At 39.7% G+C, this 20,051-nt stretch overlaps 1 protein-coding gene across 2 annotated transcripts in view; it reads right to left on the reverse strand.

The window, feature by feature from the left end:
- Positions 1–3,029: 3,029 nt before the first annotated feature.
- The window catches only part of LOC119488288 (ephrin type-B receptor 1-B-like), a 99,955-nt gene continuing 82,933 nt past the window's right edge, over positions 3,030–20,051 (reverse strand). Inside the window, exons 15-20 of one of the 2 annotated variants that reach the window (XM_037769808.1) lie at positions 19,446–19,513; positions 18,671–18,818; positions 17,162–17,311; positions 10,671–10,867; positions 10,414–10,572; positions 3,030–9,097 (exon numbers count right to left, since the gene is read on the reverse strand). In XM_037769808.1, coding sequence (XP_037625736.1) covers positions 8,986–9,097; positions 10,414–10,572; positions 10,671–10,867; positions 17,162–17,311; positions 18,671–18,818; positions 19,446–19,513 — 834 coding nt within the window. In that variant the 3' untranslated portion in view covers positions 3,030–8,985. Of the gene's footprint in view, positions 9,098–10,413; positions 10,573–10,670; positions 10,868–15,865; positions 16,144–17,161; positions 17,312–18,670; positions 18,819–19,445; positions 19,514–20,051 lie in introns of those variants that run through there. The other variant, XM_037769809.1, reaches the window with a different exon arrangement.

Genomic DNA, 20,051 nt, shown 5'->3' on the forward strand with positions numbered 1-20,051 from the left:
CAGAATATGTCAGAGATGGTGGGAATACTAGATAAAAAAATACAACATTTTGAGCTTGTAATCGATTACATTCCAGTGTAGCATCCTTGTTAGCTCCTATATGCTTCATCCAGACTCAGCCACGGATTAATTAACATTTGGTGTTGTAGTGAGTATTTACAGCAGCAGGATGGTGTATGAGGAATTGACTCCAAATAAACTACATTTCCCATGTCCATAGTAATAAAGGAACATGTCGCCAAGTGGCACAGAAGATACACATGTACATCAGGCTTTGATTCATATCAATAGAATCAATTGGTTTTGGTCTTTTAACAAGATTTGTTGACAATGTCTTTTCCTTTAATCATACAGGTGTCAGAGCAGTAAAACCTCCTATGAGTTGTTTTTTAAATGGTCGTTTTAGAGGACAGGTTGATATGAATATATAGCTGATTAGCTGTCGGGGCGTTTGACTTGCATTTTCAATTCAATGCTTCAGTGAAACAAATGGAGAGAGTATTTAATACTTTTCACTCGCAGACCACACTTTATTGTAATCAAATTTCATTCCCTGTCACTTAGCTACAGTTAACGGCTTTATGTCAATTACACTGCTAACGTGTATTTATGGCACTCATTAGCAATTTGCAATAGTTCCTGTGCTGTTAATCTGTTTCATATGAATTGATGGGGCTCTCACTTCTCTGAATAATACAGTGCACCAGACTCCACAGGCTGTCAGGTAATGGGTTTCTTTTATTAGTGAATCTAGCTTTAAATGTGATTCAATTTAGCTCGCCTTGTGGGTTTTTGAGCTTTTGTATATTTTTTTGTGGGCTCAGCCGTAGTAAATGCCTCTATAACGCTCTGAGGAGAACTACACACTATCATTCAAAGTCGTCCTCCCAGGTTATAAACTTCACCATTCATCAACAAAGAGTTACAGTCAAAAACTTGAGTCACTCACATTTAAAAAAACTGAGTCTCACTCCCATAAATGATTAATTTAGTCTTCTGGCATACAAGTGGAACTCATTATGGAGTTTTAATACCTTTTTTTATTACTTTTCAGTATGCAGTTGTCTTCTATAATCTACTGAGGAATTGATCGTACAGTGTGTCAGGTATAGGCTTAATGTTGCCTCCAGTAGTGAACATCAAGCAAAGAACATTGAGTGGCCCCATTATTATTATTTTTATTAACAATATGACCTACCCAGTTATGTGCCATGTCCTGAGTAGACTTAAAGCGACCTCATTTAGAAAACTTCAATGTGTCTGTAATCCTCAATACCTGATGTCATTTTTTTTTTACATTAGCTATATTTTCTCATGGTTTGGGGTCCCACAAACCCAACTGCATTATGCTTAATAATAATAATGATAATAATTGGAAAATCATCCACTTTTTTTCTGTTTTCAAATCTTCTGCCATTATTAAAACCCAATATGTAGAAAAGTATTAAAATGGTGATGGTGACAAATAAATCAGTGCTTCCCAAATCCCAAGATGACGTCCTCTAATGTCCTGTTTTGTGCACAACTCAAAGATATTCAGTTTACTGTCATAGAGGAGTAAAGAAACCAGAAAATATTCACATTTAAGAAGCTGGAATCAGAGAAGTTTTGATTTTTTTTCTTAAAAAATACTCAAACCGATTATCAAAATAGTTTCTGATTAATTTAATAGTTTACAACTAGTCAATTAATCGTTGCAGCTCTATCTTAAACTCTGTGACAATTTCACTTGCAAAACAAGCAGAACAAATATAGCACATGCAACAGTTTTATTACTCACGCAGTCAGCTGGACAAAGTGGTGGTAGCCGAAAACAGGATCTTCTCTTCTCCAGAAAAAACCCAAGGAAGGTCTTCTGGTCCTATCCTTTAGTGAGCACACACACGTTTCTTTAAGTCAGTTTTTCTCATCTAAAAGTCTATTAACAAGCTGGGTGTGCTAATTGTGATTGGCATATACATTTCACCACACTACATCTTACTGAAACAGTTTAAAATGATCACACACACAAGTATTTACCATCCGCAAACCTCATAAGTCCCATTACCCGTTGGTAAACTCAGCATCCACCATGGTTATGGACCTAATTCTCCAGTAGCTTTAATATATACACACAGCATGTCAGCTCAGCTCATAGCAGCACTTATCATCTCTCTACCAGTTGTGAATGCAACAGTGTTGCCAGATCAGATTGCCAGTTTCCAACCTAATCACATCTTAAAAGCTGCCCAATTCAATAAAAAACAGCCCAAGTCACAACTTTGCCAGAAACCCGTAAAACTTTAAAGGTCCCATATCGTGCTCATTTTCAGGTTCATACTTGCATTAAGTGTTTCTAATAGAACATGTTTACATGCTGTAATGTTAAAAAAACACATTATTTTCCTCATACTGTCTGCCTGAATATACCTGTATTCACCCTTTGTCTGAAACGCTCCATTTTAGTGCATTTCAATGGAATGCAACGGAATTGCGTTGCTAGGCAACAATTTGGGTCCATGTTTACTTCCTGTCAGCTTATGTTATTTACATACACTGCAACAGGAAATAAACTGGGACACAATTAGAATGTTTACGTTTAAAACCGAGTAATGGTCTAAATAGTGTATATTTGTGACATCACAAATGGACAGAAATCCTAACAGCTTGTTTCAAACGCGTGTATTTCTCCGTATATTGAGCGTTTTGATAGTTTACCAGTATTTGTAAAGCACTTAAACCTGCTTTGTAATGTAAAAGACCTGAAAATCTCACTTTTTACAATATGGGACCTTTAAAAACCATTACATGCACAATATAAAACACATCATACAAAACTTCGTATCTGCAAATAACCTAAGAAAATGTTAAGATGTTAGATTTATAGGCTATCAAAACCCACAAAGAGTGCAGTCAGTTAGTTAGTTATTAGTGAGCATTAGAGGGGCTGTTTTTGTTACCTTCATAATATATAGAATATAAAGGCATACCCTTCAATTTCCTCTTCTCTGTCCTTCATCTTGAGCTTGTTAATTGATTACCAAAGCTGATCAGTTTGATTGATTTGTCTTCTTTATTGACAAACAGTGCATTGTAAATGTAAGACTCAGAAAGTTAACAGCTACAAACTCACACACACACACGCACGTTGTACAAACATTGAACTGCACACTGAACAGCACACACACATTATATTACACACACGCACACACACGCGCACACACACACATACAAAGATGCACAGGCATACTCACATTATATTACAGCATTATAATACATTACAGTGGGATGCTCTGACTATATGAGCAGTAACACCTATAACAGTATTGTAGGTAAACAGAGAAAGGCAGACTACAGCTGATTACTGAGCTGTTTTTCTTTTTTCAAGAGAAACCAATATACAATACATACATACTGAAAAGTATGGCAAGCAATATAGGAAATCAAATAAATTAAAATTAAATAATTAAAAAGGAGGAAAAAAAACTTTTTCTGCATGTCCACGGAGTGTTTACAGCCAGGCTGCTTTAGTTCAGGTTAGTTTGATGAAACACCGTGCATGACTGAACACATGGAGGCTAAAATGAGATGATAAACCCTTCATTTTTGGGTAGAGAAGACCTTTACCTTCACAGTTTTGGGATGAATGCTCTCATGAAAACCCACAGCTGATACTTGCCAATACATCATTAAAAGATATAAGTTAAATAGTGCACCTAAGAGTAAAACTGAACTTGCTTGCCTTCACACTGTTAGTCGGTGGAGAAGCAGACTGGAAGCAGCAGAGTGAGTTGTGCAGAGAGGTTGTGGGCATTAGGAGAAGAAAGAGGACAGCCGGGTAGAGCAGGGAGAGAGAGGGAGACAAAAAGAGAAAGAGTAATCTCTCCACACCCAGCCTCATTTTTATTCAAACACGAGTGTCGAGCTCTGCCTCTCGCACCTCCTTTTCCTCTCTTCTACTTCCCTTCTCCTCTTGCCCCTTCTATTACCTATTCCCTTTCACTTTTTTCCCTCTCATCTCCAGCCTCTCCTACAGTATCTATTACACCAGAGCAACAGGAGAGGAGAGAAGCAGCCGAGTCGGTCCAGCCTCCAGAAAAAGAACTGCAATTAAAAGATAAATCCACCCTAAAGCTCTTAAGAGGTCCTTCAGGTGACACACCTTGCATTTCTGGGCCTATTTTATTGTGTATACTTTCCCATTTCAGTGGTTAATTGGCCAAATATAATGCAACATCATGTTGACATATTTCAAGCACAGTTAGAGTGGAGTCTGAATGGAGTTCTCTATCTAAAACATCTGCAGTAAATGCCAGGTTTCGGTGTCAGTCCCTCGGAATCAGAGAGCGAGGGCTTTTGTCTGCAGCTGCCATTTGTATCGCCGTTCAACAATGAGAAATTCATCATAGCCGTCCCCATTGACAGAAATCCCAGCAGACCAGAATGCATTGCGGCTGCAAAAATGCAGATGTATACGCCAACCTTTTTCAGAGCAGCGGGTTTCCACACAACACTAAAGTATCATGCAACACTTCATAACAAAATGACGTCCTAATAAACAACACGTATTATAAATAGAGAAACCTTAAAGGATATTCATGGGTGAATCTTTCATCTTTAGTACAGTAGCTGTGTCCCAAACCAATACTATATACTGTAGAGATGTTAGGTGGGAGAAGATATTTCGGTGCTCCTGGTTCTGCAAGTAAAACCATTAATTTTTCCATTAGACAACGACCCCAGTTACACTCAACGTTAGGATCGGATAGCTATCTGATCTCAAGAAAGATAAGTGTAAATGCGTCCAAGAAGCATTCAAGACGGACTGAAATCTGATTGTTCAAACCAATTTTGGAGATGGAGGTTAGCCTAGCTAACACCAGCTAAACTGTTATGGTTGTAACTAAACTGAAACTAAAGTTTTACCATACAGCTTCAGCTTCGTTACCACCTCCTTGTGGACTGGAGGAGGGCCGATCCTGATTTGCAGTTCGCCCAGAAAACCAAGGTCTGGCCAACAATGTCATGACGAAGTGCAATCAAAAGTGCCTTGAATCTCATCTGGACTTTTTGAGTGGTGGTGTCCATTTTTTCTTCACATGCACAGGCACATGGGTGACATGATTCACATTCCTGCCAATAAGTTTCACATTACTACTGTACATTTTAAACACAGGTGGTGATAATGTGCCAAGAAATGCTGCATTGCGCTAGTGAAAGGCAGAGAAGAAGAAGAAGACAGTAAGCAAGTCAACCTAGAAGTAAAAAAAAAGGCAGATTTAAAATGTTAAAACTAATATAATGTGTTCTGTAGACCGTTTCAAACTTGACAACATAAACATTTTAAATGTACTTCCTGTTGCAATGCTTGTTAATGCAGACAGGAAGTAAACTTGGACCAAAGCTGTTGCCCTAGCAACAGAATGGCAATGAAAAGGTCTATAAGGAAAGAAAATACATTCAACGTGCTTGTTATACCTCGAGGATACAAACAAAGAGTTTTGGCGAGTAACACTGAATACATGCACCGACGCATGTCAGTAAAACTGCAACTTTCAAATGTCAAGAGTCCAATAACAGCTCAAAAATCAAGATCTTTTGAGTATACTTGTCACATTTCCAGCGTGAACACACTACTCCATCTATACTTAAAACCTGCTAAGATTGTAGCATGTACTGTAGTATGGCATTGGGACACAGCTAGTTTCATAGGGAAATATTGAATCTTTAAAAAGTCTACAGTGTATTAGAGCAAAATATGCTGTAAAATAGAAAAAAATAATAAAGAATGGCAAAAATTTCAAGGATGGACTTTCATTGGAAGCTTGGTGATTTTGTTTTTTTAACATAAGACCCTTCACAAAAAAAGAGAAACATTTTAAAAGCATGATGTCAAAACGTCCTACTTTCAATAAAAAAGATTAAAAAATGTAATTTAGCCTTGAAGTACAAAAATGCGCCCGACATTCAGCATTGATATAATCATAAAGTGTATTAACTCTGGCTACTGTTCATTGCCTGAAAGTGTATCTCTCTGTTTTCTTGTATACGAGTCTAGTTCACATACACAAATAGAAAACTCTCAAAGGATTTAGTAACATGTTCCTCACTTTTAGGGGCTGGATTTAGGGTGGATTTAACTTTTAATAAGCAAACGAACATCAAACACAGTTTTCTCCATGAACTCTTAAAGCACTTCATCTTGTATTAATCTTTTCATATAGTGCATGATTTAACAATAAACGATCCCGTTTTATGCAGCAATGTGGACGAAACTGTTGTGTTCCTGAGAAATCCTCTCTTTGTGCTCAAACCAACACGTCGGTGTATAAATACAAGACGTGCTGTAGATCATTTACGCCTTCATTGTCTTTTCACGAACACTGACACAGGGACATGTGAAATGCCTCTGAAAGCTCACATCTAACCTTGTTAAATAGAAGAAAAAAATGAAGCAAAGGATAGACACATCACACTTAGCTACATGTTACGTAATGTATTAAGAAGCCTGCCTGTGTTGATAGCTTTTATTTCTTCTGGGTGATATTGTTTAGATGGCGTTCAATATGAGCTTTTAGGCACACTCATCTCTCTCCCCGAGCCAGCGCCGAAACTGTTTTCCCACCGGCATCTATTTACAATGAATTACGCCTCCGAACCACTGACAGTTGATCTCAATACCTCCTAATAAAATGTTCAATATGCTATCGTTTCTGGGCAACAAATTCAATTCCGGTCATGCTGGCAGAGCAGAGTTTTGCCAGAAAAGTGGAAACTGAAATGTTTAAAATAGTCGCGGACCTCTCAATGTCACATAAATAAAAGAGTTTGGGCCGTCCCGGCGCTGGAGAGCATTGGTGTGAGACAAACACAAACACGTCGTCCTGTAGGACGTGTCAGCAGTAAAAAAACGTGTTGAAAGCAAACAACTAAATACTGTCACTTCTGTCATTGTGAGCACACGGCTCCGAGGGGATGACAAATAAAAATCACGACATCCAATCAGGGCTGCAGACTGGTAATCCTCGGGATGTGGGGGCACACGCATGACCAGAGGTTTGGGCTAAAGGCGGAGCGAGCCTGCTGTTGTTTCGCAGCTGGTAATCTGCTCAGTGTTGAGATAAAAGAGATCTCCCAGTGCTTCTCCACCAGTGTGCCCCAGAGTGAGATCAGGCCTTCTTGATACTAATATATTTTGTGAAGACTAGTGAGTCAAACATCACATTTCGGCACCAAAACATGATAAATACGCCAGCGATATCCTTCTTGACCCCCCCAGCATTTTGTATTTCACTATCTTTCCTCTGACTTGTCTGAGAAATCAGTCTTTGCCGCTTGTAAATTAGTGTTGCGTAACACCCACCATGGAAAAGGTTGCTGTCCGCTGATGTGAACGTGGATAAGTCACTTCATGTCGTTTCATCTGCAAACTGACGCGACAGTATTAATCACTGATGTCAATCGGGAGGAAATGCGGCTGTCAAAACAGACTCTGACAACAGTGACATATCCGGCAGCCAATGAATGAAAAAATGAATTGATACAAAGGCCCCGCCTGCCTGGCTGCCTGCTGTAGAGCGATTACCATCTGGACGGCGGCCATACCGTTTTGACTGAAATGAGATTTGTTTCATGCGTGGACAGTACATGAGCATTGGATTTCTGGTGTGTCCATGCGTTGTATTAATGCCTGACTGGCAGTCGGCTTTAGGATTTGCAGCCAAATCACAAGAACATTGGATGAGAATACCTTTTCTCTGGCCACTGCTGTGTGTTCACAACAGGTGCGTCTCAGCAGCTGGTAATGACTCAATATCTGCAGTCTGCTCTTCTTCTTTACTTTGAAGTCTGCAGTTGCTTCCTAGACTTATTACACTGCTATGGTTTAATATGTCTTTATCTGATTTTCTTTCTGTTTCCCAGTCTGTAATTGCCTTTACTCATGGGGTGTATGTGCTGATTGTAAAACATCATCCATTATGAGTAGCCTCTGAATTAAGTATTTTAAGTAGGCCAGGCTTTGATAGCTTACTGCGTGGAGGAGTTTATCTTTTCCTTTTGCTGCATGGAAAGCACAAAAAATAGAACCTATTTTTCCAATTTTTTTTGTCTGCAGTCCACAACAAAAGTTTGTTCCAGTGACAAATCAGGCGGAGGAAGATAATCATAGAGAGCTCACAAAATACTCCAGTGGCAATTAATTGTTCAATACTGTTGGCAAAAAGTGAAAGCAAACAGGAAATAAACATCCCATATCATAATATGTACAGACTCTTCAATATGAAGATGGATTCACAAAGTCCCATTTAACTGTTGGCTCTTGTCTGGATTCAAATGGTAGCAATTTTCACCAACACACTGAAGTAGTCTCAACAAGACATACTGGAGATAACGAAGCCTACGATGGGTCTCCAGGAACACTGTTTTAAAAGACCTCTTGTCAGCCTTTTAGTCCAGCTTGTGTCCCTTCATATAAATGTCAGTTTCCTCTTCACAGTAGCGTTTGTGTGATATATCCTTACATAAAAACCAGGCCATGTCGCCCTTGACTCAAACAGTCAAGCTGGTAAAAACTGGTCTGCGGATTTCACTGATGTGAGTAATCTTGCAGGGAGATTTTGGTGGGAGAGGGAATGGCGGGTTTGTGATTGTCCCCGACAGAAAAGTCCAGACACTAGTTTTTTTTTTGCTTTTGCAGTCACAAATCATGTCTGCCTTGTTTTTCCTCTAGCACTAACTCTGCATTGAATTCCCTCCAAGAGGCATTTAGTTTAAATCAATTTGCTAAATGGTGTGAGAGAAGTCCGTCCAATGACTGAAGGAGGGACCTGCTGAGGCCACGCAGACACACAAATGGCCAAAGTGATTGTTTAAAAACACGTAAAGTGGTTTAGAGTTCCAAGACTGAAGTGTATGTGGGTAAAACAAGAAGTGTAAAGATGACAGCCTGCTCGTTCAGACTGTACACATGTCAAATATCTCGTACTGTGTCACTCCCCTGTGTGGTTACACAGATTCAGTAGGAGACTGGTCATCGACGTTGTGCGTCATCGACTGAACACTGGTCAGGATTTTCTTCTGGTGTCCGGCAAGAGACACGCCAATCCTCTGAAGATCTCTGGAAAAACACGGAGAGAGGCACAGATGTGAGGTTGCATCATCTTCAGCCACTTTTAAAGGTGGTATTTGTCAGCCCTATCTCCTAAAAATGACCTTCCCATACAACTAAACTGCATTCTCAATTATGTTTGGAAGGAAACGTATTTTGTCGTAGATTACGTTTGTCATTGACCTCATACAAATACATTTGTAATGATAGTCCACGGACGGCCGAAGCAAGTAGTAAAACGAGCGACGCGCAGAGCAACATACCTATTTAGCCTATATAACATCATATACATCACTTTATATGGGCTATATGGGCAGATGACTCTTCATAGGATTCTACACAGGCCTGAATTTTAAATTATAATTTAACTCACACAACACAACATTAGTTTGTGTTACTAAGTTTAGTTTAGTTTAATTACAAGGAAAAATTGGTCAGAAAGATTTAACGCCTATTTCATCCCTGAGTAGCTGTTCCTCATCCATTAAAAGTGTTTTAAATACAGTTCAGTGGCACAGAGTCAATTCTGTGTGGCTTTATCTGCCGTCTCCACACTGGTGCTATGTTAAAGTATACTTAATTAATCCCTGTGGGGAAACTCATCCTCTATGTTTGACCCACAGTGTAGCAGACAGGGAACAGCTCCAGGTCTGGGGTTTGTGCCTCGGTCAAAGATAATGGCAGGAGAAGTGGCCACATCTCAGAGAGAAGCCTCGTTTACCGGCCTGTTTAGGCAGGAAAAGCAACAATCGACCCATTCTTTAAATAGCTAACGACACAATGCATCCTCACACTGCATTATACTTAGTAAATGAAGCTAAAACCCCCAGAATTTCTCACAATGGCAGATGGTGAAAGGAGTGAAATGCTGATTAAAAAACTTGCTTCCAACACATTCACTAGATTCAAAGAGAGAACAAACCACAAGCAGAAACACCAGGTACGCCAGGTACATGAAATAGCGACATGAAATCTTTAAAGAAACAACAGCATCACTAATATCACTTGGAGGAAAGAGGCTTGTCATTAGTTTCATTTTCAAATTGTTTACAGCAATTACAGTTTATCTGACAGAGTTACATTGATGTTCTGTAATTGTATTTTATATCATGATGAAAAGAAGAACAAAGGATAGAAGTAAGTAAAGTCTGGGAGATTGTTCAGAGAGACAGACTGGCGTACACATGGACCAGCAGACAGCCAACCAGCCGCCCTGCCAGTTGTCCAACTAACAAGACACCGACTTGGCAGGTGAGCAGTGTGAGACGTAGGCAGGAAGAGACAGACACACAAAAACAGAGAGGCAGTTAAACGGGTAGACTCACTCGGCCGTGATTTGTGTGACGAGCGGCAAGGAAGTGAAGCCCGAGCCCAGGAAGGAGTCTCGATATTGGGTCATCTTCAACGCAGCCAGCCAGTCTTCCACAGAGCTCACCCTGCTCAGATCTGGAGCTCCGCGGTCTAACAAGGGATGATGGGGAGGACTGCAGACAGCGGATACAATAGGAGAGACAAAAATAGTGTTTCACTGAGACAGGATGAGTGTGTTTGTGTATGTAAATGAGTTCGTATCTCTACTCACCCAGGGGGGACGTTGTTGGTGCCGGCTTTGAGAGATGCAGGGTTGCGTATCATTTTGTCCAACATGCTGACAATATCGGGGAACTTTGGCCGTGCGTTCCTGTCTTTCTGCCAGCAGTCCAGCATCAGCTGGTGCAGCACCACCGGACAGTCCATGGGAGCTGGCAGCCTGAAGTCCTGCTCGATGGCATTTATCACCTGGGACACAGTGAGAGCGGGGAGGAGGGAGAAAAGGCAAGAGACAAACCCACAGAGGATTAATATATGACTCTCAGCTCATTGGTTTTACGGCCCATAACTTTACTGTTTTGGTTCAGTCTCACAAGAACACGAACGAAAGACATTTTAAGGTGACCAAAATGTTATAATTAACGTTCTTGAACTGAAAACACACTGTGAAAGGGTTAAAGTTGCAAAATGAAAACACAACTCCCAGACCGGACAACGCCATGGTAGCGACCTGTCAATCGTAAGGTATCCATGCCCTAAAGCATCCCCTGCTTTATGGTCTATTTGACTCTAAATGGGACCATAATCGACTAAATGAACATCATGCTGTATTGAAGAAGACTTGAAACTAGCAATTGAGACCATAAACTCATGTTTACAATGTTTACTGAGGTAATAAATCAAGTGAGAAGTAGGCTCATTTTCTTATAGACTTCTATACAATCAGACTTCTTTTTTGCAACCAGAGGAGTCGCCCCCTGCTGGTTATTAGAGAGAATGCAAGTTTAAGGCACTTCCGCATTGGCTTCACTTTTCAGACCCAGAGGCATCAAACAGCAGACAGACAAAGTTAGCAACTAGCTGCTGAACATAGCGGAGCATTTAGAAGCTAAAAGGCCAGACGTTTCCCTCAGGAGACCAAAATAGAGCTAAAAATTGAGTAATTACTGGATTTACAGGTCGCCAGATACACATGTCCAAATAAATACTAATGTCGCTTTGTATCTGCTAGATGTGTAAATAGCAACTTTACTGTTAGCAACTGCTAATGCATTCATTATATCATCTTTGTGAGGTTATAATATGTCAGTGTTGTGTTGTAGCTTGTTCCGCTGCCCAGCCAGAAATATCAACACTGCTTTATGTTATAATATAAAATACAGTGAAATGGCAGTTAAAGCATCTTACACCTTCTTATTGTATTATATTATATTACATTATTATATAGTTCCAGGGTTGATGGGATATGTGGGCAGGGTATAATTTTAAGAGGGATTTGATCAAATCATTCAAGGATTTGATTGCTGGGAAGCGATTTAGTGAGCACAGAGTCTCTGGGGAACTACTGCAGTTTGAAACAATTGTAGAGAAATGTTTGCCTCCACCCACACCTCCATCACCCATATTATTGAATGAGGAGGCAAAGAAAGAAGGAGAAATTAATAAATTCCAGCCACTTAGACTGCATCTACATCTTTTTTTTTTGCGTACTGATATCCAAACACTCGTCTGTGACCCATGATAATGTTCAGCTAGCTATTACGACCCACAAATTAATGAGGTCAAGTGTTGTCTAATGTAATGGAAATGTTAGACAGTGGCTCTAAACTCACATTTAATTGGATGAAAAATATATTCACGGATATATTTGACATGTATGAGACACAGGTTGAGGACTATTCTTCTGTGTTTTTAAACATGCCGACTTTTCCAGTAGGGGAAATGAGAAATATAAATGACAGAGAGGAGAAAATATTTTGAAAGAAATTTATTTTTGTGATCAGACATCAGTAAATTGCCCCCAGCATGGTGCTTGTCTGTGATACTCAGGATATCAAAGGGATGAAAGAGGCAAAAAAAGCAAAAGTTGAGTCCTGCTCTCTCGCTGCTGTTTAAGGGACACTTTATATTTTACTCTCAAGTTTTGATTTGTGACTTCCTGTTGGCAGAGAACAGTTCAGTCTTCTTTGTGACAGCTCCTTTGTGAGTTTGAAAGGTGTGTTTTAACAGAAGAATCTTGCCTCGTTCAGCTTTAATTAAAACTACAGAAAAAATGAAAACTTGGATTAGTTAAGAAGATTCAATTTCCATTTGAGAACTCCATCCTCACACGGCGTGCAGTCGCACAGTATATCATCCAGATATTCATCGCTAAGCAGTGGTGACGCCTGCTGCAGTCTCTGATGTCGAGGCAGGTAGTCTTACACAGAGGAGCTTTTGATTTCATTATGCCAGTGCAGGTATTCAGAATGATAAGGATCTGTCAAGGCTTTTCTCTGAAAACTTTTAGGCAAGAATTTTGTACTGCAGAGAGGTTGGGCTAAATACGCCGGCATAACTTGCAGAAGTGCAGAATGTAATTATCCCGAACATCACACAATCCAAAAACTCCTTTGACTCAAAGAGTAACTAGCTGCCTTGCCACCTACAAAATGTAATCAAAGAAAGAAAAAAGTTCTGTGATCATTATCTCAAATCATTCACGCCCCCTGAGCCAGGAAAGTGAGAATAACTATTTAAATATCTCCCAAACTCTAATTATGATAGTTGTAATGTTAAAAACTCACATTGTTGTGTAACCTGATGGCCTGAATTAAAAACATTTTCTGCTTGGAAAGATTTAATATCTATCTTTCATCTTTCTTCTCACCCTATACACTCTATTCTTTAGAGGCCCGATGAGTATTTTTCATGTAAACAAACCCTTTATGGCATCAGGAATCAGATGGGCTGCAACCTTTTGTAATGACAACCGTGTGGAAGCTGACAGAGTGTCAGCATCAGTATTGTTTGAATGTAACAAAACTGAGCAATATGAAAAATTAATTCCCAAAGTACTACTTAAACCATCCATATATTCAAAGGAAATGTTTAGGAAATCAGCTTATTTGCTTTCTTGGCAAGAGTAAGACGAGTAGATCGATGCCACTCTCTTTGTACAGTAATTATGAAGCTACAAACAGCCGCTGGTTAGTTTAGTTTAACTTAAAGACTGGTCTGCACATGAGGTTGCCACACAACAGTGGACTCCAGGAAATCACTGCACCCGGCCAAGAAATAGTCACACAAACCCCCGCAAAACCACCTTGGTCGTTTTTACACTTCAGTTTTTGTACATATTAAAAAAACAAAGAATAAGGTGATGAATTCTGATCTTTAGAGGCGCTGGTAGTAGGGCTGCACGATTATGGCCAAAATGATAATCCCGATTATTTTGATCAATATTGAGATCACAATTATTCATAGATTTTAGGCACATACTATTTTTATTGCAATTTCACATTTAAATAAACAGAGCGCTGCTTTCACTTCCATGTTGTGCTGCATTTCAACCGTCAAAAATTCTAATTGTCTAATTGTTTAAATTGTTATTGTCATCTATAGTGGTTACTTGCATTAAAAACACACAATTCAAATGATTAGAAAATATATGACTGTAGTTCTATTTAAATATTTGCTTTGATTAAAACAAATCTTGGCAGTAGTAGTTCTAATTATATATTATAAGCTGCTTGGAGCTAGTGTTGGGAAGTTAAACAGGTCATAATTCCCTCTCTATAATCTGTTTTACATTGCTGTGAAAACATCTCCTTCGAAAAACTGGATGTATTCAAGTTTCTCGCAGAAATCGGCATTTTACAAGATTACATCTGAACATGATAGTCGTATATTTTAACATCGCCCCATTAGTCATTTTTACTGAGTAGAGCTTGAACGCACCATAAGCTCCATAAACTCCGTGCTGTCGGTCACTGTGATAACTCTGAGCAGCATTATGGGAATGCATTACAATAACAGTCTGATTAAGTGAGTTGTTCCAGATGTTTGAAGGTTGTTCCTCCACGGCTAATTTTGGACTTGCAGTTGTTATAAATTGCAGCTTTATGTCTTCTTCACTCACAATGAAGAACTTCCACACCGACGACATGTTGTGTGTGTGTGTGTGTGTGTGTGTGTGTGACGTTACTGACTGTGACTAAGCCTAACTGATATCACTCCTCATGCCTAAACCTAGCCGATCAGAGGCCGAGTAGGGCGGGTCAAGCCTACACTAAAGCAGGATTTGTAATTCAGCTTGCAGGTAGGCCTCGATCTCTCTCTGCAAGATAGCACATAAGCGTATTTCCCAAAGTGTTAAACTATTCCTTCATATTAACGTTATTATTACAGTCAGATTAGCCAGAAGTTATAGGTAAATTAGTTTAAGGTCAATAAATTCAGAATCTTTTTTTTATGTTTTTTGTCTGCTAGTCACTACCCTGCCATTCCCTCAGTTGTCCCCAGTGTGTTCCCAACCATCCTCCATCACCTGCTCATTATCCTCCCAAGTTTACCCTGTAGCAGTGCTCTGCCAGATTTTCTATTGTGCCTTGCTGCCAAAGCGTTCCAGTCTTTTTTCTTGCCTTATTTTATGACGTCTGCCTGTTTCTGGACTTTTGCCTGCCTGCTTTCCCGCCTTTCTCCTTGCTTTTGTCGTTGACCTAGTTAATGTTGTACTAACTCCACCTGTTCTGTCTGTGATTCAAGCTTTTGAGTGCAAACCTTGCTTCAAAATCGAATCTGTTGCATTGTGTCTTGAGTTTTGGTGCTGCTGCTGGATTCTGCCTTTAACAAAGCGGATGTGCCATAAAGACTCCTTGAAATAATACCTTTTTTTTATTTTTTCAGCACTCCCCGTGAATCTAAAGTTACTAGCCCATGTCAGTGTACTTGTAAGCCTACCTAACAGTAAGCTGAGGGGAATGCGGTGCTTCAACTAAATTCAGCACCGGGGATTTGTCTGCTCGCTGCCTGAACTCTACTTGACCCCGACACACTTCTCAGGCTTTGTGCCGCATAAATTCTCTCTAAGCACCGCTGTCAATCAAAATAGCAGCGAGTGTAGTAAAACATCACAGGTCTCTTTCATGATTAATTCATGTCGAACACAGCACCTGTGGTGGCTTCCGCTGACAATTTCACCGTTCGGTGTTCTTTGAAATCCTATGTGTGTGTGTGTGGGGGGTGGTGTGTGTGTGTGTGTGCTTTTATACATGTCTGCCTGCATGTGTGTGGTTCAGCTGTGTGTGTGTAGCATGTGTGAGTTTAGGGTGTGAGGTTCATGCATAGTTAATGCCCCAGCAGACCCTCGTTAGCTACAGTGGTAACACACACTTTCCCCATCATTATACACTGTCTGTGCCATTATAAAACTGTCTCTGTCATTATAGTGGCTCTCTGTCATTACTGCTGCAGAGACTGCTTCTATTGCTGAGGAGCGACCGTAGGGGAATGAGAGGTGAGGCTGCAAGGGGAAGAGGTGAGGAGAGACAGCAGGGGGGGAGGTAAGAGGCAGAGGGGAAAAGTGTGAAATAAGGAGAAAGAGATGGTTAAGGTGATGTAGATGCTCGACAGGGAAACGGTTCTCTGCTGACAAAAACGGAGGAATTATTTATTTTTATTAGCTGAAAATGTGTGTCTGTCTTACAGTTGGAAGGACTAATTAACTCCTCATCAATGGGACAGCTAACCAGATGGAGAAATGTCTGAAAATGTGAAAGATTAGACAAAAAAAGCTGACAATTTTTCTTAAAAGAACGTTATTAAGAGTATTTCCCAGGGGATAAACACAACTGAGGCCAATCAGCAATGTTTGGTACGATTTTCCGCGGCAACAAAATTTATGTCATAGCTTAAATTCAAGACAAACTGGAGGCTTGTAAAATTCCCAGGCTCCTCTGTGTCACAGCCATTAGATATATAGTTTCAGAAAGCAAGAATTGAGATTTAGAGCCTCGGTGCTTTGAAGTGGGTTTTAGTGCCAAAACTAACTATAATCTGAGTATCACATTTCTTCTCGGAAGAGAAACCTAAAAATAAAAATGTCAGCAATCCGATCTTCTGGAACCTCCTTTTTCATGTACTGTACGGGATCCCCTTTAGGTTTAAACTGTAAAATTGAATACTCATCCTAAAGAATGATACATAAAACTGCACTTCTTTTTTAAAATGTCAATCATTTCCAGCCTAAAAAACACACAATAAGGATAAATGAAACCTCAAAAAAGAAAAAATAAGGTATCAAAATGCTGCAGCAAATTGATCACACTGTGCAGGTAATTGGAATAAAGTTGTCAAGACAATGAAAAATTCCCAGAAGAAAAGATCATCTGGAAAACAAACTCCTGATGCCTTTTTGGTCTGATGTTCCAGGGAACAAACATTTCTGTGACACTTAAATTGATATCCTCATTTTCCGTGTGTTTTCCAAGACATGCAGACACCCCGCTGTGAGAGACGGCAAAGGAAACAAACAAGCAACCCCCAACCCACACACACACACACACACACACACACACACACACACACACACACACACACACACACACACAGCCTCCAGAAAGGCAGTATGTGACATAAAAAATGGGTAAACGTATGCAATCTTATACAGTCGCAGACATCAATGAGAACACAAGAAAACAAGCGAAAGACTCTTTTTCTCTCTCACACACACACACACACACACACACACACACTCACACACACAAGCATGCAGTGACTCACATCTTGGTTGCTCATGTCCCAGTAAGGCCTCTCTCCGTATGCCATCACCTCCCAGGTGACGATCCCGTAACTCCAGACATCTGAAGCCGACGTAAACTTCCTGTAGGCGATTGCCTCCGGAGCCGTCCACCGCACCGGGATTTTACCGCCCTGAGAGAAAAAGCAAAGGGAAGAAGAGAGGGGAACATAAATGAAGGGGGAGAAAATAAGGAGAACATCTTTTGCTGTATAGTTCCACTCTTGACGTGCACACTTACACATTCATCACAGTACTAAACAGAGGCCATAGGCAGCATATATCTGCAACAGTACGTCATAAAGGTGAGGACTGACTATTAATGTAATGGTCATCACAATCCTTACAAGGACATACGGTATGTCACCATATGCTGTTTTCAATGGGAGAATGATACTGTAGTAAACACCTGAATTTTCCTAAATTTTTACCTCTACTGTGCAGGTGAATACAAAGCACATGTTTAATAGTGTAGTAAGAACGATAACATACATCCATTCCACTCTTTCTCCAATCTTATCTCCTCTAATTAAGGCAGTGTGAAGACACGGTGCTAACTTGGGAGTCCAGGAAAAAAGGAAATGCTGCTACGTGTTTGTTTGACTTCACTTTTCATAGGAATATATCAACTGTGTAAACTAGGGTTGTCATGATATCAGATTTTCACAATTATCGCGGACAAAATAATTCTCAATAATTAGGGCTGCACAATTATTCTGAATTTTATCGAAATCACAATATGGCCAACTGCAATTTTCAAATCGCAGGAGGTGCAATATGTGTTAAATTATATATTGTTGTGCTGCTGAGGTGTCCTGGCCTATACACAAAAAAAAAAAAATAATAATAATTTTGATATGTTTTTCAGTGAAAATGAGAATAATGAAGTAAAAAATATGATTCCCTTTAATATTGCAAATCATCGCAACTGCAATATCAGTCAAATAATCCCATCTATAAAAAAATTTGAAGAACAGAATAATGAAAATGCTTTCAGTCAAAGCCGTCTTTAACTTTGTTTATTGTGCGTTTTGTTTCTTTTTTTTGGCAAATGAATGAAACTCAAAATACGAGTGTAAGAGGTGGAGAGAGAGTCTGTAACCATAACTGTACAAAAACGTGATTTAAGAGTCGATGGATTATTTACACGATATTATCATATATGTATTATCAACATGATTATCAACATGATATTTTATTGATATCATGTGTGTCAAACTTTACATTTATTGTCCAACTTGTGGTAAAGATCTAAGATTTGCAAAGTCATATATTTTTCATCCACTCAGCAATTTAATTTTCTAATAGCTTCACTTTAACTATTGTTTTTTTTCAATGTGTATGGAACGGTCCAGCCTCTCACATAGTTATTCAAATTACCAGCAGGAAGTTTGCCATCTTTTGGCCACTGTAGAAATGCAGCGTTAGTGTATCGTCTTGAGTGTACGTTTATTGCGTGTTCCTTGTGAGTGTGTGAGTGTGTGAGTCCTCACCAGTGAGCTGGTGTAGGTGGGGTCAGAGGTGTCGTCCTCCAGATATCGTGATAATCCAAAGTCAGACACCTTACACACCAGGTTACTGTTAACCAGGATGTTCCGAGCAGCCAGGTCCCGGTGAACATAACTCATTTCCGCCAGGTACCTGTAACATCAACAGGATTTATTGTGTGGATGTGTGTGTTATCCATTGCCAGCTACCTGGGCTACTAGAAAAAGCTGATGGGATTTAGTGTGTGTGTGTGTTATCACCGCCAGCCACCTTTGATAAAATAGGAATGGGATTTAATGTCTGTGTACATGTACATGTTTGTGTGTTATCACAGCCAGATACCTGCAATAAAACAGATAGGATCTAGTGAGTGTGTGTGTGTGTCTGAGCAGTGTATCAAGCTGCCAAGCCGACAAGTTGTGGTGTTCTTAACTTGAATAAATAGAGTTTGTGTTTGTTCATGTGTCTATGAATGTGCGTGTGTATGTGTGTGTGTGTGTGTGTGTGTGTATGTGTGTGTGTGTGAGAGAGAGATCTCAAGCTGCTGATGTCAGATTGCGTAGAACACAAGTCCAGACAGTATTAGATCACCATATGAAATCTCAATGTGATATAATTGGTAATGTTACATAAAAATCTAATTTCACAATGTCTGAAAAAGTTTCTTCTTCTTCTTAATAAAAATGGATTTCTGTGGCAGGAGTGTGTGTGTGTGAGTGTGTGTGCGTGTGTGTGCGTGTGTGTGAGTGTGTGTGTGTGTGTGTGTGTGTGTGCGTGTACCTCATTCCAGACGCGATGCCCCTCAGCATACCAACCAGCTGGATCACTGGGAACTGCCCATCATTTTGCTGCAAAACCAAAAAGCGTGACAGGATTATTTTTATTTTCCGTTATCTGACTTTTTCACTTTAGTTATTTTGAGGAAGTCAATATGTCAGTTTTTCACATAAAATGTCATGAGAGGAGCTGTAACAAACGACTTTGGGAGAAAAATAAAATACTTTTTTTCCAACCAGATGACAGTTCCATGTTACAGAGTGTGGCTGTAATGGGATTAAGGTGATGTGCGAAACAGAACTGGTGTTTTTGAAATATGATTTTCATGTTTCAACTTCAACTTAACAATTTTAGTGATTAAATTCTCAATTTTCTATCAATATTAAGGCCCTCGGTCTTGGGTTAGGTGTTTGGGTTAGGGTTAGGATTGAGTCAGTATGCTTAAAAGTGCTTGTAACATCATAAAACAGAGTCTAAAATCTCCTGCCCCCACAATTTCCAGTATCCAGTGAGCTTTGTTCAACAATTTCTGTAACTTTCCTAATGCGTAGTTTAGACTGCACAACTTTAGTCTTGATTTTCCCTCACTGACAGTTTTGGAGCTCCCTG

This window comes from Sebastes umbrosus, chromosome 5, assembly GCF_015220745.1.
Source record: "Sebastes umbrosus isolate fSebUmb1 chromosome 5, fSebUmb1.pri, whole genome shotgun sequence".
In the NCBI taxonomy this organism is placed as follows: domain Eukaryota; kingdom Metazoa; phylum Chordata; class Actinopteri; order Perciformes; family Sebastidae; genus Sebastes; species Sebastes umbrosus.